Below are 27588 nucleotides of genomic sequence, written 5' to 3'. Positions count from 1 at the left end.
CACACACACAGACACGGACCCCCCCAAGGCCACGCCCCTCGCCCAATCAGCGCGCTGTAGCGGCAGCAACGGCGCCGACGAGCTTCCAATAGGAGACGCCGGTGCGGCCACTATTGTTGATGAGGCGGCCGGAGCGGTCGCATCGGCCGGAGCGGCGTTTCGCTCGTGTGTGAGGAGAGCTATATTGCTGAGGGGGGCCTGGCTGACCGACCGACCGACTGACTGACTGACTGGCGGCTCCTCTTCCCCCTCCCCTCCCCCCTCCCAACGGCCGTTCTCCTCACCGCCGTTTACCTCAGAGCCGGCCGAAGGATGGCTTCTCACCCGCCGCGCGTGAGGCGAAGCGGCTCGCCGACCCCGGCCACCTCCCTGGCGGCGGCGGGGGGAGCCTCGGCTGTGTCGGCGGGAGCAGGCGGGGCCGCCAGCGCCAACAGCAGCCGCCTGCAGCCCATGCGGGCGACGGTGCCCTTCCAGCTCAAGCAGCACGGCAGCCCCACGAGGGGCGGCGGCGGCATTTCACGCGCGGCGGCGGCGACGACGACATCCCCTCAGCCGCCGCCGCCGCCTCCTCCTTCTTCTTCTTCTTCGCCGCCGCCGCCTCCTTCCTCGCGCACCGCCAGCCCGACGCGCCCGGCGCCCGGTAACGGCTGCGGCGCGCGCAGCGGCGGCGGCAGCCCTGCCGTAGCCACGCAGACCCCCGCCGCCGCCGCCGCCCTCCCTCCTCCTCCTCCTCCGCCGCCGCCTTCCACGCGCGGCAGCCCCACGCGCGGGGCCGGGCCTCGCGGGAGCCCCCCTCGGCTGCACCAGCTGCCGCCGCCGCCGCCCCCCGCGCCGCCATTGCCGGGCTCCAGCCCTTCGCCTTGCTCCTCCCCGGTTTCGCCGCCTGTGCCCGAGAGCAGCGCCTGCTCCGCCGCCGTGGTTTCTTCCTCGTCCTCCGGGGGAAGGATCCGGCACCGGCAGAGGAGGCGGTCGCCCGAGCAAAGCAGGGCCTCTCCGGAGAGGAAGAGCCCGAGTTCGCCTGTTTGCAAAGGTGAGGGCTGGGGTTTTTTTTTTGGGGGGGGAAGGGACACTCAGGGTGGAGGAAACCGGAGCCCCCCCCCAGCTGCTGCCAACCGGCCCTAACCATACCGGTTGCCTGCTTTTCGTGTCGAGCAGATGGCGAGGGCTTTCCTGCAGAGCTGGACCACGAGGCCGCCAGGGCTTTGGGCATCTCTGCACTTCCCTTGTTGGACCCCTTGGCTCTGGACCCCCTTGTGTGTGTGTGGGGGGGGGTGTTGTCATTTCTCACCTGTTATTTGCAGATCCTGTGACTTGGCTGTGGTGCACTGAATAACTTCCTTACCCCCCATAATTTTTGGAGGCTGCTTCGCCTCCCTTCCTAGGGAGCTGTGTTTGGATGGCACAGTGTACAGGGACCTGTGGAAAGGAAAGCACTGCCAAGCATGGTGTGGTGCCTGAAAAGAGATCCGGGCAGCGAAAGGATGTGTCTAGACATGTTTTGCTTTAATAGGAGCATGGCAAGCTGCATGGTGCGGAGCCCATCTAGTTCCATTCTATCTACCCTGACTGATAGTGGCTCCCGAGGGTTTCAGGCAGGGAGTCTCTCCTAGCCCTATTTGAAGATGCTGGGATTGAAACTGGGACCGTCTACATGCAAGGCAGAATCTCTTGTTTCTTTGGCCTGGTTTTACAGTGCAGCTTTACATTGATTTGTAGTGGTAAAACATTACAAAATATAATATAAGTTGATGGTAATTGAGGGTTGAAGGGGAGCTAGTATATTATTAAATAATATTTTCTGATTTTTGAAAGCAATTGTTCAGCTGAGTGGGGAGGACTTATGTTTATTGCAGCGGACAGTTTGGGTAGTTACATGTGTCCTTTACACTGGAAAGTTTCAACTAATGTGTCTTCTTGTGCAAATTAGGTTTTGAAATACCTGAGCTCTAGTATTCACAAGTTTCTCTAAAATGAGTAGGTGAGATACTTGTATAGGATCTGTAGAATTGACACCAGGGTGAAAGTATTTGCTTTAGTGACCCTCCCTCTGTTGAGAAAACAGTGGCCTTGAGCCTCTCTGTTCACAGTTCCATGGCTGAGTACACACCATACATTTAAAACACATGACTGATTCCTCAAAGAATCCTGGAAACTAGTTTAATGGTACTATGAATTGTAGCTCTGTGGGGTGTGTGTGTGTAAACTACAGTTCCCAAGATTCTTTGGGGGAAGTCATGCCTTTAAACATATGGTGTGTACACAGTCTATATCTTTTTAGGTTCATGCTGTAGTCTATACACTACAGGACAGGTGCAGGGGGTTAATACCAATGTTAGGGAAGGAAAAAGACCACAGAAATTTGTCTATCTTGGTAGCATTCTCCATGCAGTCAAGATAAGAAGTAGGAGCAGAACAGTGCACTACTTTATCCAATGAAGATACAAAATGTTAAAGTCAGTGACAATCAGAGTGCCCGGGAATACTCAACACCTCCCTAGGTAGGTCTGTTGTATACAGTACAATTGCATCTTACGCCAGTGGTTTTCAGCTGATGTTGGGGCGCCGTGAATGATGGTCAGGTGCAGCGCCATTTATTTTTTGCTTCCCTACAATTGATTTTATTTTTTAAGGCTGCAATCCAGTGTACGGTAAGAGTGATCCCAATGCAACTTAGTTGAACATGTCTGAGTAAATAGGTACACTGGTACCTCGGGATGCGAACGGGATCTGTTCTGGAGCCCCATTCGTATCCCAAATGGAATGCAAGATGCGACGGTGCGCGGGTCGTGTTTCGCCGCTTCCGAGCATGCACATGACGTCATTTTGAGCGTCTGCGCATGTGCGAGCGGTGAAACCCGGAAGTAATGCACTCCGTTACTTCCGGGTTGCCACGGATTGCAACTCGAACGCGCTCAACCCGAAGCATGTTCAACTCGAGGTATGACTGTATAGGGTCCTGCTGGGAACTTTCCACAGGGAAGCCGCAAAAAGAAGGGAGCTGTGGACTCAAAAAGGTTGAAAGCCTCTGTTGTACGCACATGTAATTCATGCACTTTCAACCATACATGGTTAAAGGCAGGCTAGTTGATATTGCACAAGTTAAATGAAAGCAAGGCAAAGAGCTTAAAAGCACTTTTTGCACTGGGTCTGCTTGGGCTGCCTGGTGCTTTTAAGCACTCTGCCTTCCTTGGGCAGCGCCAGCAAGGCCTCCTCAGTTCATTGGTGCAGAAGGCTAGGGATGCTTATAAGTGGGCAGCTTGAGTATACATGTTATTGCATATATGTAGAACCCTTGGAATTGAACCCGCACATATGTTGTGATTGTGTTGTATTTGAAACTGTTTACTAGACAGTTGTGAATGCAAAGAATAGGTAACATTTTTTAAGGACAGGGAGCAACCTTCAAGGCAAGTCCCATTGACAGGCGGGACCTTTTGGACCCGGAAGAGGGCGGGCACACTTATGCATGCTCTGCTGTCGTGCATGGGGGCTGGGAACAGAACCCCTGCCCAAAATTGTCGCCGCCTGTAGTGAGATTGAGAGGTTATTTGGAAATTTGTACACTACTATTGTTTGAACAAGCATATAAAAAAGCCACTTGCCTGGTTATCTTTGGGGTGTTACCAGTGCTATTTTGCAACCACACAGGGAAGCTTATATAAAATGGAGATTTCTCCTTTCTTGCACACATGCACACCCCCATTTCCTTCACTGTGCCATGAAATACCAAACAGATGTGTGGGCAGATAGACTAGCAAAACTTATTGCGAAAGTAGCTAGATTGTCCTAAAGAAGCATATCCTAACAACTGAGGTACTTCCTTTATTTTTTTTAAAGAATACTAACTTTTAAGGACAGAAGAATTTGAAAACATCATCCCAAGATGTCCTTATGAGAAAATGTGGTTAGGATTAGCCAGCATACATATTTTCTGCAGGTTTATTTGATGGCAAGCCTCATTGAACTTGGTGTGACTTCCCAGTAAGAATGCGTAGTAGAATCAAGCAGGTATGAACAATAGGTTTCTTTTCCTTTCACCTTGGAAAAACTAGAAATGTGATCTAGAAAGGATCTGTCTTGAAACTACTTGCATGGATTATACGTTTCATCTTTGACCAGAGCCTCTATCTAGTCAAAGCTGAGCCTTTTATTGGTTGTTTCAAGTATCTTTAATGAACAATAAGACTCACTCTCAACTGTAACATTGTTTAGTATTGCAGCCTTAGTCTTCAAGACAGTATTGACTTGTCATTATCAATTGCTATGGACTTTGGAAAGTGTGACTGCTTTTTAAGCTTTCTTTCAGCCTTGAAGAGAGCTATGAAAGAGTAATTATTCTTGAGGCCATTGTTCAGAAAACTTTTATGTCCTGAAGGCTCCTATTCATTGATATGTATAATTGATAATAGCACTGAGTCAGAATTTGTTACGGGAATGACTAGTATGATGTTGCCCCACCTACCTTTTTACTAAATTTTCAAACACTTAAGAAATTTACAGTTAATAGCTTTGTGACATGCTGATTTTCCATGTGGCTATTGGAATGCCTTTACTTGACAGGAAATAGTCAGGAAGGTGAAAATAGAAGTTTGAAGGCTTATAACATATCTAGCAATTTTGTTTCCTACAGATAGTTCTCAAATCATTAAATTGAATGCAAATAAGTAAATAACATAAATCTCCATTGATTTGGAAAGATGGACGCCACTTAAATTTAGTATTTGCAGTAAAGTTAATACACTTAAGATTAATGAATGCTGCAAATAATAATATATGTGTTGTGTGGTATTTATCTACACATCCCCCAAGCATACTTTCAAAAGATTAATGCATTATTTCAGGGCTTTTATTTGGGGTAATGCTTCACTTTGTATATCATTTAAAAGAATGTGTTTGCCTATATTAGAAGGCGGATTAAGTTTTTCTGATATTAGTTTATACCACAAGGCAAAAATGTTAACACATATACATGAGTGCCAAGTTTATTTTTAATGAATACTCCAGCAGGTAGGATTTGAGCACAAGAGCACTCTCCCCTCCTGTATTTTCCAGAAACTGATATTCAGAAGAATTACTGCCTCCAATTGTGTGGAGGCAGGGCAACAGCCGTCATGGCTAGTAGCCAATGATAGCCCTAATTTCCAAAATTTTGTTTAATTCTCTTTGAGAGCCATGAGCATCACTGCTTGCTGTAGGAGCAAGTTCCATAGTTTAACTATGTGGTGTGGGAAGAAGCACTTCCTTATGTATCCTGAATCTTCCAGCTTTCAGATTCATTTGATATCCACAAGTTTCTCATTTTATTAGACAGAGAGAAAAACTTCTTTTATCCACTTTCTCCATGCAATGCATAATTTTATAGATTTCTGTCACGTCACCTGTCGCTTACCTTTTCTTTAAATAAAAAGCCCTGCAACCTTTCTTCATGGGGGGGGGTGTCACCCTTGATCTTTTTTATTGCCCTTTTCTGAACTTTTCCCAGCTCTCCAGTATCCTTTTTCAGTTGAAGTGACAAGAACTGTACACAGTATTCCAAATGCGATCGCACCATAGATTTGTTTAACGCCATCATGATATTGGCACTTTTATTTTCAGTTCCTTTCTTCATGATGCTAAGCATAGAATTTGCCTTTTTCATAGCTGCCTCACACTAGATCAACATCTTCATTAATCGATCTATTGTGACCAAAAGTTCTGTCCCCATGAGCATGTAAATGTGAAAGATTTTTACCCCAATGTGCATCACTTTGTGTTTGCTTACATTTAATTGCATTAGCCATTTTATCACCCATTCACTCAGTTTGGAAAGGTTCTTTTGGTCCTTCTGTGATCAAGTTTGTAATTTGTACACAAGGAGATTGCCTGGAAGGAATAGAAACCAGATAAACCAGATTATACAAGGCACTGGAGGAGAAATGGATAGGTTGTATACATCAGAGTCCCATACATAGGCTGAAAGCTTGCAACAGTTTGCAGATTGTATTGTTGAGGCTACATCTATTCCATTTTCAGGATATAAATTTTCACCACAGGTCAGATAACTGCATTTTCTTCCATTCCCTGTCCATACATAACAACCTCTATGACTACAAGGGACTTTTCAGCTGGATCTAAACATAAAGTAGAACATTCATAGTATTTGGCCTATACTTGATAGTAAACGTAAATGCAAGGCCTCTTTCAGTGGGAATATCTGCAAACTGAATCTTACATTTGACACCCTGGTATGAATCCTACCTAATCCAGGTTGATTATACCAGTGGTTGTAGTATTCAGTATACAGTGGTACCTCGGGTTAAGTACTTAATTCGTTCCAGAGGGCCGTTCTTAACCTGAAACTGTTCTTAACCTGAAGCAAAGTTCTTAACCCGAGGTACTATTTCTGGGTTAGCGGAGTCTGTAACCTGAAGCATATGTAACCTGAAGTGTATGTAACCCGAGGTACCACTGTAGAGGCAAGAATAGCAGTAAACAGTTTTTGAACCCGATCAAGTAAATGTAAGATTCTATAGAATCACTATGTTCCTAGAATTCTTCCATATGTCTGAAATTGGGCCCGCTTCCTCAGGTCATTAAAGTAATCTCTAAATATGGCACTAGGATCTCTCTGAACTGTTGCATTTTACTAATAGCACTATTCCTACTTTCAGGGTCTATCTGTTTTTCAGTGAATCTCTTTACTTTCTCCCCGCTGCCATTGAGCCTTGGAGCTTTTTTATATATATACTGGATGAACAATCCCTAGATTTTCCAGAGGCTACATTCTGCCTCTTAGATGCTCTCTTGTCAATGCATAAAACGCTTTGCACATATTATCCTCAGTCGTATCTCTGGATTGATCAGTGGCTGCTGGTTGAACCAAAGAATCATCCCAGTGAATAAGATCCTAGGGCCTAAATTCTAAACAATTTTTTGAATATGTATGCTTTAAAATGATGTTTAAAAATAACTGCATGGAATCACCCCAACTTTATGGAGGAACCCCTCTTCCTTTAATATAGGGGAAAGTAGCTTGGGCTGACTAAAAGTTAACAAAAACCTAGTTCAAAGTCAGTGGGAGTTTTACAGCTGAAATTAAATTAACAGGTCCAACTGGCTTGTGCAATGGTAAACTTAAACGTTTTGCAAAAAATACTGAACCCCAAAATGGAATTGTTCCATTTAGTGGTGGAACACATTCTCGCTTGGTTTGTCTGGAAAACAAAGTTACAAGACTTAAACTAGTTTTATCTATTTATAAAAATATAGTTTATGGATGCAATTGCTCTTATCCTTTCTGACTTGAACGCCAATTTCTGCGTTGTCCTGTTTTGATGAAGAACTTTAAGTTTGTGACATCTGAGGAAGTGGAAAAGATCCGTACAAGTGAAGGAGAAATCTCCATAGTTTTGAACGAGCAGTGATGAGACCACTCATTTAGAAGCCCTCATTTGATTTCACATTTTAACAATTTTAGACAAAGACTGCAGCTTGTGTACAAAATTGAGTGAGGGGGTCTCCTTCCTCTCTTCCCCACTTGGACACGGATGGCCCATTCTGTTTCACTGCCTGAGGTGAAACAGGAATGTGCCACTCCCTACTCACGCCCCAACCCTCCTCTTCTGCTGTCGTCAGAATGCCCCCCCTTCACCTTGCTGCTTGTCATCTCCAGCAGCTTTTGAAATCATCAACCAGTCATCCACATTTTCACTCGCACTGTAGCATACAGTTGAATAATTTGTGGGGATTTTAAGAATAAATGGTACATTTTGGCTAGCCGTTCCTAGTCAATACTTTATCAGCATACAACAGAAGTACGCGAGAGGAATGGTTAGCATCATTTTTAAAATAAGATTACATTCAAACTATGCAGAAGCTACCATACCATTGGTGTCAGAACTTCCCATATTAAACAGTCGGACATGTTTTTGGCTAGTTGAAGCCCATTCTGAATTACTTCCTCCTATGTGGTGGTGATATGATATGCACTGGGGAAGCTAGCATCTGTTACCAGCTTAGAGTTAGCAGAACTCTAATTGTGTAGCAGTTGAGTTACTGTTCTGCTGCTTTCCAGATGGCAAGCATGAAGCTTAGGTGCCTAGCAAAAAGCACTATCCCTGTTTGTGTACTCTGGCAGAAACATAGATAATGCCAACAAATATATATTGCAGTTACATGGTGATGTACCTATTTACACCCTTTTGGCCAAATTACATTGTGAAAATTAAGGTGCGCATTAGATTCGATAGCACGTTTACATTTGCTAATAAATACCTTTTTTGGTTTCAAGGTTCTGAAAATTGAGGTGCTCATCAGATTCAATGGCACATTAGACTCTAGTAAATTCGGTACTTATTTTTTTATCGTGTTTTATAGATTGTAGGTTTTTAACTGGGATAGAGATACTTCTCATCTTGAAACCTTGTTTTAACTATATTTGTACTATTTTATGTGAATGCATTGGGCAGCAGACTGATGGAGCACAAACCTTTAATTGCCATGATATTTGCTACAAATACAGTAGCAAATATCAATGTATTTTTCTGCTAATGCTGATAATAACTTGTAATTGACATAAATGATGTATCTGCACATATATTTTCAGAATATATGAGCATAGAAACCTAGTAATCGTTTGGATTCGTTGTTTTCCAGCCATGAAGTTGTGGAAGGATATGTCCATTCTCTTATCTTACATAATTTATGTTTGGCCTAACTTCTGGGTTCAATACCGTCTCACTTTCCTAACCTAAACTAATTGATGACAACTCGCTGGATATATAAATCATTGTGGAAATGAATCTCTAACTGTTAACAATGATAAGTTAAAGTTTATGGTATTTTCAAAAAGGAAGGCCAAATATTATTGGACTGTGAATGGGCAAAGGATAGGACAAGTCGATTCTTAGACGTATCTCAGGATCTGGCTTCATGTCTGTTATCTGTAATGTACAGGGTAAATTAGCAAAGATCAAAGCAGAATCTGCAGTAAAAACATTCTTCAATTTTCTACACAAAAAGAAGTAAATTTGTTCCAGCTGCTATATGAGTGCGCTCTGTAAAAATTGTGACCCAGATTTTGTTTGGAGCCTCAATATTGTTTCCAGAACTTGAATTTTCTCTTGAAAAATTGAACAATATTAAGGTTCCATCGGGGGCAGGGGGTGGTATGAGATGTTTTCTCTCTCTCTTATTTGATGTCATTGTAATTAGTATGAGCCAAATCTGACGAAATAATGAAAATATAGATGTGCAAAAGCTGGTTGCATTGACTAATGGACCATGTACTCCACAGTTGTTGAGTCTTAGCTGATCTTGTTCTAATAATTGAATGGCATATTTTAATTTTTGTGACAATGCCCAAGTGCAGAAGAGATATTTTATTGGCCCATTTTCAAGATTTTAGATAGCAGATTTCCTAGAGTTCCCTTAAAGATAGATCCTGCCTGTATAACCACTCAGAGGTTGAAAGAGTGTCTAGTCATGTTTTACTGTTGTTTTTACCAGATAACGCATAATTATGAGGTGATTTCCTGCTCAATTGTTCTGACTATATTCCATGATTACCAAGCAAGTGGCAAAAATATCTGAATGTTGTTATATCATGCCTCTTAGTTCTGCTATGATTGTTCGTTCTTAGTTTGTCATTTTTTAAAACAATGGGCTTCATTGAGGCTGTGTTTTTGTATTTTTAGATTTTGTCTTACTGGTTGGTTGATCATAATAAACATCTGATTGACTAAATATAAGACCAATAACGAGTATCCTATAACAAGAGAACTTCAGGCAGAGGGAACACTGAATAGTTTTGGAACCATTGACTATAGTATAATTAAGTCTAATAAAATTAAGACATTTCTGAAATACCTCTATTGTTCATCAGCCCAGCTGTTGTAACTGCTATCTTGAAGCAAGTGCATCTCTTGTTATGTAGGTCACATCATGTGAAGCTAGCAGCTGAGCAGTTGTGGGAAAAGAAGGGGGGCCGAGTAGCAACACAAGGGAAGAAATGACAATGAAAATACTACACGATTTGCTGAAGTGCAGACAGTATTTTAATGAAATATTCTGAAATAGCCTAGGGAGCTAGATGAGAAAAATACATTGGATGGATTCAGAAAAAAATAATATAGTGAGAATATATATTTAAATTTTACTCTCCTGTTAATGGGGATGAAATACCGGTATATATGCAAACCTTGTGCAGTTAACCATAGTATATGTTTTTATTGGGCTGATGCTAAAATATATACATGCATTTATCTGCAAATGGGAGCATTGGTCGTATGATGCTCAATTACTTTGTGCAGTATAGTGTACTATACTACATGACGATGTATAATGCATTTTAAGCAAAACAGCTCGGTGTGTAATGCATTAAGCAAACTAGCTTCTAGGCTAATAAAATAATGGTAAACTTTGTGCCCTTGCCAGAGTTGTTGTGTGGGCATGCGCACTATGGTTTGTGTATTTTTTGTTTTTCAACATCTGCTCCCTGCGCATAATAAACTATTCATGAATTTCTGGGAAGTTTTAGAAGAAATTGGATGAAAAGAAAAAGTCACGTTGTGTGCCTGAGTGAGTTCTCTGAATAATAATGACTTTTAATTGTGTGTATGGATTGGAGTGTAGTTGATGGCTATACTGTAGTTGACTATATTTTTTTATTCAGGAAACGGTAGCTCTGCAGTTGTTGCAATTCTAGTGATTGCTTTCCCAGATAACTGATTCAGTATGTGTTTGTGATTTTTAAATTGTAAAATCCACTTTTCAGAAGTTTTACTAATGTTGAGGAAAGCAAAAAAGCAATATATTGGGGGGAAATGGAGTCTTCTGATAAATTATTACGTGTGGGTACTACTACTCTGGGTTTGAGGCTTTTTTGGTTTTATTATGCAACAGGGAATTAGAAGCACAATTCCTAGTATTAAACAATAAGTTAATGGAGTGTAATTTATCTCAAAAAATGTAAATGGGGTGACCAGCTAGAAGGCAGATAGTGTATTTAAGGACTGCCAATGAGTCAAACTGTAGTATATAGTAGCACAAAGGGAAAGTTTGTCAGCCTATTCTGTCACAGTTTAATACAGCTGTGCATTTAAAAAGTCTTCAAGGCCTAAACTTTAAATATTCATTGTTGGCAGCTGAGTGCTATGTTAGCCAGGAGTGTGTGTGTGTGTGTGTGTGTGTGTGTGTGTGTGTGTGTGTGTATAACCTATACATAACAGCTTCATAAATAAAACGATTACCAGTTGTGTACAGTCCAAATGCATGATACGCAGAATGAAAATCTGTGTAACAGTAGGCTTTATTTCCTCTGTCATATTTTTTTCTTTTTCTTCTTCTTATTTTAGTTGATAAACCACGGCCACCTTCATCAAGCCCTTCCAGTATTGCTCGACGTACCCCTTCACTAGACCTACTTGCTGCTCCATATCTTGCTGGACAATGGCCTCGTGATAATCACGGTCAAGCTGCACCGTGCATGAGGGACAAAGCCACACAGGTAAGAGTTCATATATACTAGGAAAAAAGCACTTGCCAGGCGGGGTAAGGAATGTCAGCTCCACTCCTGTCTGCTGTGGTGGGTTCACAGAAGTTCAGCAGGGGACATTTTCTACTGAATTTATATGCTTAAAGATTTGAAAGCATTCTTCTTTGTTCATAGAGCACTGAACATGAGTAAGCAATATCTTCTCTAACTATCCTTACCTTATTTGGTGTGTCATTTCATGGCTAGTATTTAACAAATTATATTGTGGCAGTTGTTGACATGGGTAACAGAGGCTCTTGACAGTTCAAGACATAATTAATATTGTCAGCAGGCTTTATTTTAGTTTAATATTTAAGAAAGGTGATAGATGGCCCCTAAATAATAGCCCAATGTGTGTTTTCTTTATGTTCCTGCAAAAATGTACATGCATCTTCTTTTAAATAATTTCAAACAATGGACCAAGGAGAGCCAGGTAGTGTTCCCAATCCAGACTGGATTTTGCAAGGGACATTGCACAATTGATTAACATTTTGTTTTGAATTATTTTATTCAAAAGTATTTCAGCAATCCAACAGAAAAGTTGGAAGTTGGACTTGTTGATCTCTCATCTGCGTTGAATATGAGTGACAAGAGCCTAGGGAATTATTATTATTATTATTATTATTATTATTATTATTATTATAATATAATAAAAAACCAACCCAAAGTATGTCCTCAGAAACAGCTACAGGGCCATTTCACAGGGGGAGTGCAAAAGGAGCAAATAACATTGCCTATATCTAAATTATATAAATAATAAACATCGTTCATTATTTATGTGATAATTTACAGTTCCTCTTACTACAGACTGTAAAAGGTATAAAAATAAGACATTAGAGAGCTCAAAGCTGCAAGAAATTCACAACAGCAAATGATAGCTTCCTCCTGCTCCCGGAGCCCTACACTCGTTTGACAACCAGTTTCGGGATCTTTAGCCCAGATGGTGTTGAGTGCCATATAGCAACTGGTGTTTGGGAGATCCTTTTAACAGCTATTTTTAATTATTCTCAATGCTTCTTTCAACCTATTCAGATTTGCCTCCTTTGGGAAAGACTGTAAGTTAATTCACGGGACAAATGACTGCTGTTTCTTATACCACAACTATACTGTAATAGTGATGTAAAACACAATATATATTTTACAATCTGGCCTTGGGGATTCTCCTTAAGATTGAATATTTTGGCCCTGCTATTTAATCTTTGCATAAAGAATGTACAGTTGCATTGCTTGGTTCTAAGGGCCACACATATATGCAAAAATTGTATACAGCCAAAACTGATGTTTTCTTGGTGGAGGAAGCCCTGCAGCAAGGCTTCCCCTGTGTTTCTACTACCTCCCCTCCACAGCTGAAGGAAGGAGAGGGAAGGCAGAGAGAGACCATTGTGAAGGGAGGAGCAGAGATAGACATAGGCAGAAGGAAAAGCCTTGGGATGGTTTGGGTTTTTCTTGGGGGGGGGGTCTATAGAAGCTCTACCTTTTTAATATTAATTAAGCTAAATTACTCACACAATCACCCATTTCTTTTTTGGCTTCAGATAAATGGACGGATAGTTTACATAGAGCTGAGTTCGTGTTTAGATAGTGATGCCATGTGAGTTCGTAGAACTTCAATTGTAAATTTCCAAAGGTGTTTCGGTTTTTCTCTCTTGGTTGCTGAAGCCTTAAAATGGTGGTTGCCCTGCCGTGCTTCCAATAGGAGAGAATTTATTTCCTTGTTGAATCATTGTTTGAAAGTTAGACTCGCTGTTTCTTTCGTTCTTCTCTGTGCTGGTACGTGTACAAATATCTTTAATTCTCAAAGGGTTGGCCTTGGGAGAGGTTTGGAGGAGTAGCTTTGCTATTCCTACTTCTTTAGGCCTAGCACTCCTGGTGTGTGATGTTGGCACCAAAATGTACTGTTTTCTTCCCAAGCTGTCTATTGCTAAAGCCTGGGATGGTTAAATGTGAGTAAGGTGCAACTCAACTGTAGTTCAGGAGTGCTCCCTGCCATCCACTCCCTCCCTTAACTGGCAATCAAAAAATTCCAGTACTGCTTTCTTTATGAAGATGAGATGGTTTTTATTTCATCATCACTAGGTCCCTGGATGGTCACAACAGTGACAGTCATTTAAGAACCCAGGTTCACTTACCAAGAGCGCAAGGAGGTTGCGAGGTGGCAGGGATGTTTGGGCTGTGTGGGTGCTGCCGTGCATTCCCATAGCCTAATCTCCCCACTACTTTGCCCTCCTGCTAAGTGACATTGACTCCACTGACAGGAAGCTCGTGTTGTGGCTCTATCCCACCAGGCAAGCAGCTCCTGCAGTGTTGTAACAGTTGGATATTGAGTTGTTCAATTTCCCCTGAAGCATCAGCTCATAACATTTCTGACTGTAAGAACCATAATGCAATTTTTGCTGAATATGCTAAAATGGACGTTCAGTGTATTAATTCTGTGTCCTCAATTTGGTACATTAAAATTAAATCTGACCATAAAAGGTCTGCTTATCTGTGGGAATTAATTTTTTTGTTAGCTACACATGCATTTACTCAGCTTAGATTTCAGACTTTGCCCACCAGATATCTGACAGGCAAATTTTTTACTAGGCCAGTAAATGCCTATATTTGTATATGTATATGTGGATCAGACCAAATCAAAGGCATTATACACTGTATTCTGTATTGCCCTTTATATAGCTCATTTAGGAATAGATTCCTCTATTCACTTCAGAATGATTTAGGGAACTAAACTTCTAAGGTCTGGCATGTTGTATTTCTGAAAATTATTTTGATCCAATCTGTTTCTAGTCAGCCTCTGATTTTAAATTTTTAGAATCTTTTTTTCTTCTTTGTCCTTGTCTTAGACTGAAAGTGCTTGGGCTGAAGAATACTTGGAAAAGAAGAAAGGCTCTCATAAGCGATCGGCATCTTGGGGCAGCACAGATCAACTGAAAGAGGTTGAGAAACATGTTTAGCTGTATTCAAGTCAACACACACAATAGCTGCAAATGATTGTACAGTATATTCCTTACACAACATGAGAGATATGTGATCTCTCAACATTGTGAGTGGGGAACCTCAGGTTCCTGGAGGCCAGATGCTGCCCTTTGAACTACTCTATGTGACCCTTAGAACTTTCTCCAGATCATACCCCTCTGCCTTCTTTTGCCTCTGGCCACCACTGGCCTGTAGTCCCTGGAAGGTTGCCCTCAAGAAAATACAGCCTGCAAGCTGACAGAGATTCCCCATTCCTATGCTGTACAGTTGATACCTCAGGTTACAGACTCCACTAACCCGGAAGTAGTACCTCGGGTTAAGAACTTTACTTCAGAATGAATATAGAAATCGCACGGCGGCAGCAGGAGGTCCCATTAGCTAAAGTGGTACCTCAGGTTAAGAACGGTTTCAGGTTAAGAACGGACCTCCGGAACAAATTAAGTTCTTAACCAGAGGTACCACTGTACTAGCAAGAGGAGCAATAAAACATGAGGTGCAGTTCTAAATGTTAACAAAGCCACCCATCTGACTGCTCAGAAGGTCAAGTTCTAGCACGTGGAATTGGTGTAGAAACATGTAATAGAGAAGAAGACATCATAGTTTAGAGACATGCTTGGTAAGAAGATGGCTAAGTGTCAGTTTCATCAGATTGATAACCATGGAGAACATACAGCCAAATTATTTTTTTATGTTAACTTTTACTTCTCTCTTTTTTAAAAAACTGCTGGTGTTTGAAATACGATATGAATATTGAATGCCTGCCCTCACAGGGAGAAATACCCCATGGGTCTACTTCCTGCCAACCAACCAACCAATCTGTGCAACCAAGTGGTACAGATGCAACTCAGTTATAGGCAGAGGGAATTTCTCTCAGCCCTTCCCTCTGCCACAGCCACTACAGCTTGTCTTGCCATAGCTCTTTCTCATGCTTCTTGCTCATTGTTGAGGTCAGGTGGCGGCGGTGCCCACCTGCCATGATATCAGTGAAAACAAAGGCTGAATGGCAGGTGTCCAACGAGCCTTCTCCCCCATGTGGAATGGAAATGCCAATGTTTCCATCAACGTGCATTCATTTTTCACTGCGTGATGGAGTTCCCACTTGGTGAGGCACACATCTTTCCATCCTGCTTTTTTAATGAGCTACACAGGCAGATTGGAGACAACTTCATTCTGCTTCCACTCCAAGCCATGTAAGAGGCAAGAAAAAAATCTGTAAATGATAGTGTTGGTACATAGGCATCCCTGTTCTTGCTGTGGTCAACATGTCTCTGAGGGGAGGAAGAATGCACATGTTAATGTTAGTAGTTTTGTGCACTGTTCCTAAGTGGTTACTGTGGTAGTAACAGTACTTACTGTACATTTTGACATAATTGTTCAGACTTTTCATTATAAATCTTACAGGGAAACTTAAAATGTTTGTCCTTTCAGATAGCCAAGCTACGCCAGCAGCTGCAAAGAAGTAAACACAGCAGTAGGCATCATCGGGACAAAGAAAGACAATCTCCATTCCATGGAAATCATGCAGCCATTAACCAATGCCAGGTACGATCACAATTGTTAATGTAAAATTTGGAAAGCGTTCGTCCCGGGATGTTTGCTGTATTTTAGGTGCTGTGTCACACACAGAAACTCCCACCAAAAGTCTGGAAGCTGTCAGCACTCGAGGCAGAAAAATAATAATGACAAAATAAGTGACATGCAGCTTTATTGCCGAGCAAATGTTTGCTTTAGATTTGAATTCCTTGCAGAACTTGAAGATCAGCATGTATACAATATCAGAGGTAATGGGTGGAAGAAAAAGACTAGGTTTGGGGGAGTGGTTGCTATGCAAATTATGAGCCCTAACACCCAAATCTGTTTTTGGTTCTGAGCCTCCAGCAGGCACAGTGTGGATAGAGTTACACACTCAAATGAAAGAAATATAAGTTGAAATTCTCAAGCCAAACACTATGCCCCAGGCACATTGCAGGTGGCATGTACAAATGATGCGCAATTTCCACTGCTCGGGTCTTTTTGGACCTGGAAGAGGGAAGACTGGGGGCAGGGTGGAGCATAACAGGGCAGGATGTGCTTATGCGCACTTTTCCTGACACACGCAGGGGCCGGGAACGGAACCGCTGCGTAAAATGCTTGTCACCTGTACATGTTAAAATATAAGGTATGCTCATAGTCTAGAAAAACAAATGCACTCACTGCAGTTTATTATAGCATATCTTGTATTCCTCATCAATAGAAGATTCAAATCACAAGTGCTGAGCTATTCTGGGAGAGGTAGGAATGAAGTGAAATTTTTGAGGTGATATGATAGAGGGATAGCATTCATGGCTGGGCTCTCATGGTCCGTTTCAACACCTTACCAAAAAGATGAGGCATAAGTCAATTGGAAGGGAGTTCCGTAATTGTGGAGTCACCCCTGTGAAGTCTTTTTCCAGTGTACATACCAGCTTAACCAATCTTATTAGAAAGCACACTAGGAGGACATATGAAGCAGATCCTGATGTATGGGGAAGATTCTATGTACGAAGGCCATTTCTCCGATAACCTCGTACCAAGCCATTTCAGGGCTTAACTTCGTCGTATTAATAGAATGTGAGCTGAGAGCTAAAGTTTCATTCGTTGACCTATATTAATCTACAGAAATGTAGCATTTTTCAATTACTGTTTTTGGGGTTTCTCTAGCCACCTGTCCCAAAGAGTGTGCTAGTTCCTGTGATACCAATTGCCAAGTCGACAGGATCACGCTTCCGTAACAGCATAGAGGGGCTGAACCAGGAGATCGAAATAATTATAAAGGAGACAGGAGAGAAAGAGGAACAACTTATTGTGAGTATACTGTTGCAATCAAATAGGCTTTAATTGCGGTTTTATGCTAGTATGTGAAATGGACTGAGTTAATGTTCAGAATATTAAAGATATGAAATTCTTTTTAGACATAATTTTCCTAGTTCCATGGTTTAGAAAATCAGAAATCAACATCAGGCTCATGCCTTCATCTGTTGCTCCTCCCCCCTCTTTTTCACACCAGCTTTTGGCACTGATTTTGGCTGAATTAATTCACAGGTTCCTCTTGTCTGAAACTGGACACCATGGTTTAATGTCAGTTTATTAAATATAATCTCCAATCATGATCAGACCATGGTTTCAGAACCTTGGGTTATATTCAATGTTGTGCTATGTAAACTCCCATTTCCACATTGGGACTCTGCCTCCCCCCCCCCCCCCGACTTTCTCAGATTTGTTTGGTGGGTTCCTCCAACCCTCCAGAGCAGATTGGGGGCCAGCAATTGGGAAGGGGCGGAGCATAAATATTTCCACTTTCACAAAGTTTAGTTGAATACCAACCTTGGTTAATAAATTGGCATTAAACCACCATTTCCCATTTTGGATGTAATGGGGCACTGTGGAGACTGCAATTTAGGCACCAAAGATGGCATGCAGGGGAAAGGCGAGGAGGGAGTATGCGAGTTGGACACTTGTTCCTGGCTTAATAGACTCTGGTTGAAGGGTAGGGAACCTGATTTCCTGAGGACTGAATATGGCGCTCTAGGCCTCTCTGTCTCTGGCCCTTGGAGCTCTCTCCAGACACCCCTTCACTGGCCCTGCTTCACAGCCTGAGATTCTTTGCCTGGCTGGAGTGTGTCCTTGAACTCTGATGATGACTTTTGCTTGCCTAGATGCAGGATTGAAAGAGGGGTGGGTGTCAAAAGCAGCCTACATTGTGTGAGTGGGGGGTTATTGCTTTGTTTTGCTTTTATTTTAACTACAGTGGTACCTTGGGTTACATACGCTTCAGGTTACATACGCTTCAGGTTACACACTCTGCTAACCCATAAATAGTGCTCCAGGTTAAGAACTTTGCTTCAGGATAAGAACAGAAATCGTGCTCCGGTGGAGCGGCGGCAGCAGGAGGCCCCATTAGCTAAAGTGGTGCTTCAGGTTAATAACAGTTTCAGGTTAAGAGCGGACCTCCGGAACGAATTAAGTACGTAACCAGAGGTACCACTGTATTTATTTTGTGCTTTTATCGTATACTTTTATATATAGGATATCTTTAGGTGAGAGGCGGTATATAAATTAAATACTTCACAGAGGTGAAATTTCCATTCGTTGCTCTGCCCGCTTTTGCCTCTGATCCTCAGAAAGTTCCTCAGAAGGGAACGCTGACCTCAGGCTGAGACACGTTCCCCACTCTTGCTTTAGATTATTAAGCCAGGAGTGTTACTTCCAGACCTTCCTACTGTTTCTGAATAACCAAGTAATTGTGCATTCAACACTTCCAAGATGAAACACACATGTGTGAGAGTTTCTGGAGTCAATGAATGTCATTGGGAAAGGAAAAGGAAACCAGACATTAAGAAGGGGGTCATTCATGAAGTACCCTGCTTCAGTCAATTTGGTTGCTTTTTGTACAAGATCATCCCTTTAAATCCTCTTAAGTAGATATATATTTTCCCTTGCTCAGAATCCTCAAATCTCCTTAAGTTTGACTTCCATCTCTCTCTCTCTCTCTCTCTCTCTCTCTCTCTCTCTCTCTCTCTTTTTTTTTCTCTTTCTCTTTCTTTCTTTCTGTTGGAGTCTGAAGAATAACTAATCTTCTACTAAAGAGCTTTATTGATACAAAAGACTAAAGTAGTCTATTAACATGTAAAGTAATTTCTTATCCAGACAAGATTAGTGGTCTGCTGCATGGCAAGAAGTTTATACATACGTTTTTTTCTTCACAGCCGCAAGATATTCCAGATGGGCACCGAGCCCCTCCACCTTTGGTGCAGCGCAGTAGCAGTACCCGCAGCATTGACACGCAGACTCCTGGCGGGGCAGAGAAGGGCAGCAACAACAGCAGCAGATCCCAGTCTGTGTCCCCAAGCTCATTCCTGGCCATTTCCAATGAGGGCAGTGAGGAGAGCCCATGCTCTGCTGATGACCTACTTGCAGACCCCAGAGATAAAGGTACCCGCTGAGAAGTGCTCATAAAAGCAAATTACAAATTCCAGGCCTAGGCATCTGCTGAAGTGTGATGGGAAATCGGGAACTGAGCAGAAAGATCAAATAGTCTCTCATGCATTGTGGACTTTTGAGGGAATATTTACTGATATTTCTCATGGCACCGTTGGGGGATATTGATGGGAGACTGGTATGTCTGGGGGCCACGTTGGAGGACCTGGTTTTAAGAAATACCAGTAAGAGTGTGGGAGGAACAAGGGCAAGTGTACTGGTATGTTTTAAGGAACTAAACCTCTGTTCATTACAGAGAATGGAAACAATTCTCCTCTGCCCAAATACGCCACCTCGCCCAAACCCAACAACAGCTATATGTTCAAGCGCGAACCTCCGGAGGGCTGTGAGAAGGTGAAAGTCTTTGAGGAGAGCTTGTAAGTAGTACGGTACTTCATAGTTACAAAGTCTTAACATTTCAGAAATATCTTAACTTTTGTTTTGCAGTGCAGCTTTAGTGGCTAATCTCTGTATAGACTCTTCCTAAGGTTATTTTTTCAGCTCCATCATTTTGTCAGTTCATAATTCAGTAATCATTTAAAACTGTTTGCAGTTGTCGTTGTCCCCCTTCCACTTTTTAGGGAATGCTTAGGTAACAGAGATCAGACCCAAAGCTGCTTCATCAATGAGAACTGTGATATATTGCTAACCTACCATGGCAACTGGCAGAAGGCAAATACTATTCTTTGGTCAGTGATTAGGGACTGAAAATGTACCATGCCACACAAATTGAGCTTTTTACTTTAATGATCAGACTTGGTGATAAAGGGGTTTATGCTGTCTAGCAGCAAGGGATGTAATAGATCTGAAGAATGGCCACTTTGGCTTTGGCACTTCACACAAAGCCCAAAAAGAGAAATTCTTAAAGTGTGGAATATCTAGTTTTCTTAAAACATGAAAAACACTTTCTTTGCCTGCAGTTTTGCTTTAAGGAAAACTTAAAAGGTAAAGGGACCCCTGTCCATTAGGTCCAGTCGCTGACAACTCTGGGGTTGCGGCGCTCATCTCGCTTTATTGGCCGAGGGAGCCGGCGTATAGCTTCCGAGTCATGTGGCCAGCATGACTAAGCCGTTTCTGGCGAACCAGAGCAGCGCACGGAAACACCGTTTACCTTCCCGCCGGAGTGGTACCTATTTATCTACTTGCACTTTTGACATGCTTTTGAACTGCTAGGTTGGCAGGAGCAGGGACTGAGCAACGGGAGCTCACCCCGTCGCGGGGATTCGAACCGCCGACCCTCTGATCGGCAAGTCCTAAGCTCTGTGGTTTAACCCACAGCGCCACCCACGTCCCATAAGGAAAATTTACCACAGGTTAATTTTCAAAATTACCCAGCCTTGAACTTTGGAGACACTCAGAGCTCCTTCAGAGCTTAGCACAACTGTGGGACATGGCCCCATCCCTTCTCAGTTGCAAACTGGATAGAGAAGTAAAGACTTGGTCCCTGCCAGCTTTCAGAGAACTTAGAACACCCTCAGTCTAAGGCAGGGCTGAGAACTTCTCTCAAACTCTGAGCTGGAGTGTGTCATTGTTGCACTAACTTTGGAGATGCTCTGAAAGCAGTGAAACTGTGAGACCCAACTTCATATCAGGGAGAACCCCATCTTCTCCAGAGCCTGTAGAACAGCAGAATCTCATGAGCTTGTTTTGATTTGGAAACACTTGGAAAACCATGAAGTGTCACTCTACTTTCTGAGTCTGTCAGGAAGTGCAAGACAAGGGACACTCCCCAATTCTTTTACGCTTTGGGAAAGGTGGTGGCTTTTGCCAGCTTTGGATTCAGTTGTGGACTGCCTTATGTAGGATTAAGATGACAATGACCATTGCGATTCAGTAAATCATGGGTACTTTCAGACAAGCCTCCACATTGGACAGATTTTAGTCCTTGAGCCGTTTCCAGTAGTGACCCAGACCTCTCTCAAAATCCTCTGCCTTTTCCTCTTGCTCCTGCTGCGCTTGCAAAGGTACTTCTACTCCTTCTGACACAGTGCCACAGCTAAATAGGGTTGTTTTTCACTTCTAGTAGTGGTGCAATGCCAGAGGGAAAAGATGTGCCTATGTAAATATATTGAGGGGGTTCCTTTTCACTGCAGTGTTGGACTGGGATGAGCGCTGTAATGGGGAGGAAACAACCCCCACTCTTCAGCTGATCAAGAGAAGAGTGTGGAGTGTGTGTGTGTGCCCCCTGTACAATGTGGTGGGTATGTCTTGGTCCCGGGCATGTTCTGTGCTGGCATGCAGCCCCCAGAAGATCTGCCAACCCTCAGTACAGCCCTCTGGTCAAAACTGCTAATCATCCCTGCACCAAACTGCAGCTTGGTAAATGTGAACCTATGTTAAAGTGATAGTTACCACATCACATTACAGAGGAGTGGAAGGAGGCTAGCAAAAGGGAACTTTTTCATCCAAGCAACCTCACCACTGCAGCCATCTGTTCTCCCTGTTCATCAGAGTTGAAGGACCCTCCACCCCACTGTGTTCTATCCCATGCCATTCAATAGTCACCCAGTTCACAGGAAAAGGTTTTTGTTTTTGTTTTTTGCAGGAGCAGTGGGGGGGGGGGGTCACCAGACTTCAGTGTGGAGGAAACAATAGCTTGTTTCTACTTGCATTTCTTGGAACCCAACCCGATAGTCTTGAAAAAAGGATTTCTAAAGTTGTTGAATTGTGTATCAAGCCATTTGTAATGCTTCATCAGGCAGTTGAGACCGATACGAAAGAGGTTTCCCGATACACATGGGATAACTGTGATTTTAAAATCTTCTATGCTTTTACATTGATCCAGTAATGGAGAACCTGTTGACATATTTGTTGATCTCTGGGATCAGCACAACAAACACTGTAAGTCATTTAAAAATGATTAGAAAAAAAGAAAGGATAATTTTTTAGCATAATGAACTTTAAAATGCCCTCTTCCTTTCACACGTGTGCTAACATCCACATATTTAATTTTCATTGCATCTGAGATTTGCAATTAACATATTCAGAATGCTGGCAATATTTAGCTTTCTGTACTAAACCTTGTTGCGTTGTTATTCTTTCTTTTGTAGGCCAAAGCCCTTGCATGAAATTCCGGCCTTTTACTGTCCTGACAAAAATAAAGTAAACTTCATTCCTAAAAGTGGCTCTGCTTTCTGCCTGGTCAGTATCCTGAAGCCACTTCTTCCCACACAAGATCTTACACTCAAGGGTGCTACTCATAATCTGACCGTCACGCCTGGTATGACACCTGCATTGCTTCAGCCTATTGCCATGGCCTCCATCTCTGCAAGTGCGGTCCAAGAGCGGCTCCCTGGCGGAACAAACAAAATTATACCACAGATGTCGGTGCTGCAGCAGTCTAGACACGGCGAAGAAACTGAAGGATAAACTTGGTTTTGTTAATTTTTAAGAGAACTTTATTGAAGCTAGTTGTGATTATGCCTTCCAAATCACATCTGTTTGCATCATGATTGCTGGCAATTCCATAAACAGGTCATACTAGTATCTTGATCTCCATGACCATGACTGTTAGGCTGGCGTGAGATCTAGGAAAAGGAGTGGCAGAGAAACTGCTATACTTGTCTTGGGAAGGCTCAAATTAAATCTCTGGCCTGCACTTTTTTAAAAAAGCTTTGGTACAATAAAGGGAGACAGGTCATAATGCTTTACAATTTGGGAAGACCAATTTTTCTGATGCATTACCAATCTTCAATTTTGAAGAAGGAAACATTCAAGACATACCAGCTGTTCCTTGCAAAAGATCTGCAAGGGAGAAACAAGCAAATGGCACTGTAAGAAGTATTAGTTCATACGAATCTTAAGCTTTTCGATGCGTAGCAGGATGACCCCACTTTTCTTGCTACATCATTTCCACTCTTGGGACCAAAGGACTGAATCTTCTCAGCATTCTACGATGTGACCAGCATTCTGTGATGTGACCACATCCTCCTCCCACATAAGCTTAATCTCCTTCAGACCAAGAAGAGAAGCAATATTGGTACATTACGTGCATTGGGGCGGGAGGTCAAGCACTCACATAGAGGTACCTGTCTGGAAATAGTGTTTTAGAGCACTTCTGCCAATAGTGTAATGACTTGTTCCTAGTGTTGTGTTTCAGAACAATATTCCCTTCTCCCTCCCCCCCCCCCCAAAATGCCAACTAACCGTCACATCAGTGCCTCCTGGGACATCTTGGTTTGTTGTGTCGCTTTCAGAATCTAGAATTGCCTTTTGGCCTATACCCCAATCGTATCATGTCTTGCCACTACTATATAAAATGTGTAGTCATATGATCTTGAAATGGCCATGCATGGTTCTTCCTGCTTGTCAAAGTACTGTCTTGTGGGTCTCTTGAGGGTAAAGTTTGTCAGGCATGATGTTTGTTAAAGCAATTTATTTCAGTGGATATAGTCTCCTTTTTTGACTAGCAATATTGTTAGGGTGTTAACCTAAGGATCGTTTGATTCTTTAATATTGGTCTGCAGTTGTGGCCCATTTCATTTCTTTTGTGATCTTTCTAAAAAATAATTGTAATGGTGTAACAATCAAAAATGGGATGGAGTTTCCGTTACTAAATCTGTTTATGAAGGGCAATGAACTAATCTGGTAATGAAAGGAGATTTTACCGAGACTCATTAAACAACTACGAGCTAGAGCAGCTGCTTAAAGGCCACACTTTTCAGATTCCAAAACGCCTCCAAAATGGCAAATTATCCTGGAAGGTAGACTAGTACTTTCAAAGGAGCTATTGGTACAGAATGATTCAAAATTAATTGGTGCCAAGCTATGCAGTTATAGGAAAGTTACTATTTTTAAGGGAGGCGTTCCTGGTATCTTTAGACTAACGAAAATATTGTAGCATTAGTGTGACCATTCTGTTAGTGTGATTGAAAGGCATAGCAATACTGTTACTGCTGTTCATCTTACTATGTCTATTCATCTCCAGTAACCACTTGTTTGGAGTGGGTCACACCAACATCCGTTTGTTCTTGCATTCATTTTTGCTTGCTTAGTAATACCAGATATACCAGCTCCTACATTGCTTAGCCTTTTGGTTTCACTCTCTGGCTTTTTTTGTTTCAAAAACAAAAACACCTCTCCATACTCAGGGTATACGTACCTACCCAGTTTGGTGTATACATACCTACCCAGAAAAGTAGGTTCTGGGCTACAATATACTTGTTAGTCTTTAAGGTGCTATAAGACTTTGTTGTTTTTGCTGCAACAGACTAACAAATCTATGCTTCTGGAACTATTTTTAAAGTGTTACTTCATCATTTTTGTACCTTGGTCCCGTATTGTACTTGCATATCTTTGTTTCTGCCGTGTTCCGCTTACATATTTTGTATTAGCACAGCAAGATTGTCTGATGCCCCCCCTCTCCCCCCCATCCAATTCCTTGATCCTAACTTGCCTGACATATCAAGTCTTCAAACTACTTATTTTGCAGCAAAGACATTACCATTGAGGCAGCTGAGTTCGAGTGTTAAAATCAGGTTTTTCACTCCTTTTTGAAACAGGTAAGGATGAAATGGGAAAACAACGTAGTATTTTAAAACTAGGTCAATTGTCAAGCAATGTGTTTCATCAACGTAACTTCTGTGAACGCACAGCCTTATTTTAAATTGAATGTTGTGGCTTTGTGAAACATGGGAAGGTAGGCTCCCCTTTGCGTTAGAGGAATCTTTGCATTTAGTTTAAACCCAGTTCCAGTTCTTAAGTTAAACAGCAGCTTATAAGAGACTACATGAAGCTCCTCACTCAATTTTCCCATTGAGTACCTAAGGGCCAAATTACAACTTGGAACGGTATATAAAACATAAGCCTTCAAAACTGAAGTTTCCCATGTCTTCAGAGCAAAAAGTGAGAAACACACTTCAGGCTGGCCTGCAGGTGAATATGAGAAAGCTGACATTTCAGCTTCCATTAAGAAAACAGTATTTAGCCCTTGTAATAATTTGAAATTATTGAAAATTCTGAGGAAATGCAAACCATAAGCAGTTCTTTTTTGGCTACTTAAATGCAGTGAGATGTTCAACTGATCTGTACTAACATATATTAGTCCAGGCCAAGTAATGATTTAAATAAAAATTGCTTACTATTCTTTAACATTCCACTTACAAGTTCTCTCCAAGCCTTGATTTTGCACTCCACTGCCTACTTCTGGGTTGCTTTTACCCCTCTGTGACATTAGAGCAATTCAGCCCATGACTTTTAAGAGAGGCAGAATAGCCAGAGAGGATAGTGTTCATGGAAGAAATCAAAAGCAAAGAAGTTAGGACAAGGAAAAGGTCTAACAGAATAATGAAAATCCAGCTTTAGCTAGTTAGAAATAATGAGATCAAATTCATTATTGCCAGTTGTCAGGATTGCCGAGTGTCTATTAAACTGTAATAGCTATGCCATTTTTTCCCACATACGTGGTGGGTGGGTGTAATAAATATACATACACCGTACATTACATGTACGTTCATGCCATTTGTTAGCATTCTGTTTGCTTCATGTTGTTCTTACACAAGAAAAAGACCCCAGGAAACTTGGAAAACGGGGAACGATCAGCAGTGCATCAAAGATTCACTGCCTCTTTCTCAGTCGCACCTGCAGCGTGGGGGTTGGCTTGGAGGGGATTCACCCTCCATTTCCCACTCCCCCAAACCAGCTTGTATGTGTGGGGAAACAAATCTCCCCTTTCCTTCAAAGCTGCTTAGAGGAGATGGGCGGGGAACGATGCACTCCAAAGTTTTCTTGCCTTCCTCTCTCTTCTAAATGAAGCTACGGGAATAGGGAGACAGTTGTTTTCATCATTTCCCTTGCCTCCCAACCAGGAGTTGACTTGGGGAAGATCAACAGAGGCTACTTCCTTCCCTGTTAGAATTCCAGCTCCTGGTTGGAGATGAGAGAAGTCCAGAAATGTAGAAGCAAAACAGAAATGTCTGCAACCCTGGTGAGAGCAAGCGTTACTGCCACTAGCTCCCCACAACACTCCTAAAACTGTCGGGGGGAGGAGAATCTGAGGTCTCGCTACTCATATTGTGTCATCTTGCTGTGTCCTGTTTCCATGGCTTTTCTTTCTTTTGTGGGGAGAGGCTGCAACAAGAGGCGGTTGGGGGGTGGTATGATGGGAAATATGGGGGAAAGCTAACCTAGTGTGACATTTCCTTGTACCTATGAAAATAGGCATTCTGGTTTTGTTTATTTTACTTAATTCAATCTGAGGTGTTGCTGCTGCTTGTTGTAAGTTCTCCATCTGCAAAAAAAGGAACACCAGTAAAATTGTCTTTAAATGGCTATGTTTGTATTCAGGTGTAAACTGTTAGTGACATGAAACGGATCCTTTGGGGGAAGAAATGTATGTGTGGTTTTAGCTAGTTGTTGGTGTGGCTAAATAACACTGTATTGGGCAAGTTTCAAGGTATTGTTGACCATAATATGCATTTATCACTAAAAACAAAGTTGGTGACCATAATATGCATTTATCACTAAAAACAAAGTTGCAGAGAATTAAGATTGGAGCATCTAAAGGCCTCATCAGTCATGAAAAGTCATATTTCCTTAAACTGATGTACAAGTATATCTCCAATACTAGGTAATGGAAAGGCAGATTACTTGTGTTGGTAACGAAGCATGAATGTTTTCTTTGACTTCTGATTTCATCTTGTTTGGCTATCAGTGTCCTATTTAGATCTGCAAATGGAAATGAAATGTTCCCCAACATGTATCTTTCCTACCATTCTAATTCTGTCTGGATATTGTGTAACGTGACTTTATCACAGCGGTTCACTGCCAGTGGCATGTGATATATTTCTCTTCCGGGTTCCCCCCTTGCTAGAGACTGGCTGTCCTGTTTTATGCCAGTACTAGGGATAAAGACGTTATGGAGAAATCCACGCCTAATTTGGTAGGTTGTATATATTTGCAAAGCCAACAATGTTTGTTTATGTAAGACTTTATAAGAATCTTTTCCCTCTCAGTGCACACCAGTGTGTTTGGGCATTTCCTGTTTTTCTATTTTTTATTTTAATTATGTAAGATCTACGTCTGCAAAAAATTCTATTGGATTTTTTTACAAAAAACGTTTTACTCACCTTTATGGGACTCGCACACTTTCAATAAATATTTCAAGTGAA

General features: G+C 42.1%; 1 protein-coding gene and 1 long non-coding RNA gene across 4 annotated transcripts in view; one reads left to right on the top strand and one right to left on the bottom strand.

The window, feature by feature from the left end:
- Nucleotides 1–372, bottom strand: part of LOC309520958 — a 49992-nt gene extending 49620 nt beyond the window's left edge. For all 3 annotated transcript variants that reach the window (XR_014214491.1, XR_014214492.1, XR_014214493.1), the window contains exon 1: nt 295–372. This is a non-coding gene — a long non-coding RNA (uncharacterized lncRNA). The remainder of the gene's footprint in view (nt 1–294) is intronic.
- Nucleotides 100–27588, top strand: FAM117B (family with sequence similarity 117 member B). The gene is made up of 8 exons (XM_082242357.1): nt 100–1030; nt 11334–11485; nt 14353–14445; nt 15914–16027; nt 17165–17308; nt 19210–19435; nt 19737–19857; nt 22531–27588. The coding sequence occupies exons 1-8, from the start codon at nt 313–315 to the stop codon at nt 22847–22849; spliced, it is 1887 nt and encodes a 628-aa protein (XP_082098483.1). The 5' UTR covers nt 100–312; the 3' UTR covers nt 22850–27588.

Source organism: Podarcis vaucheri, assembly GCF_965113315.1.
Source record: "Podarcis vaucheri genome assembly, contig: SUPER_1_unloc_1, whole genome shotgun sequence".
In the NCBI taxonomy this organism is placed as follows: domain Eukaryota; kingdom Metazoa; phylum Chordata; class Lepidosauria; order Squamata; family Lacertidae; genus Podarcis; species Podarcis vaucheri.
This window is presented reverse-complemented; position numbering and strand designations above follow the sequence as displayed.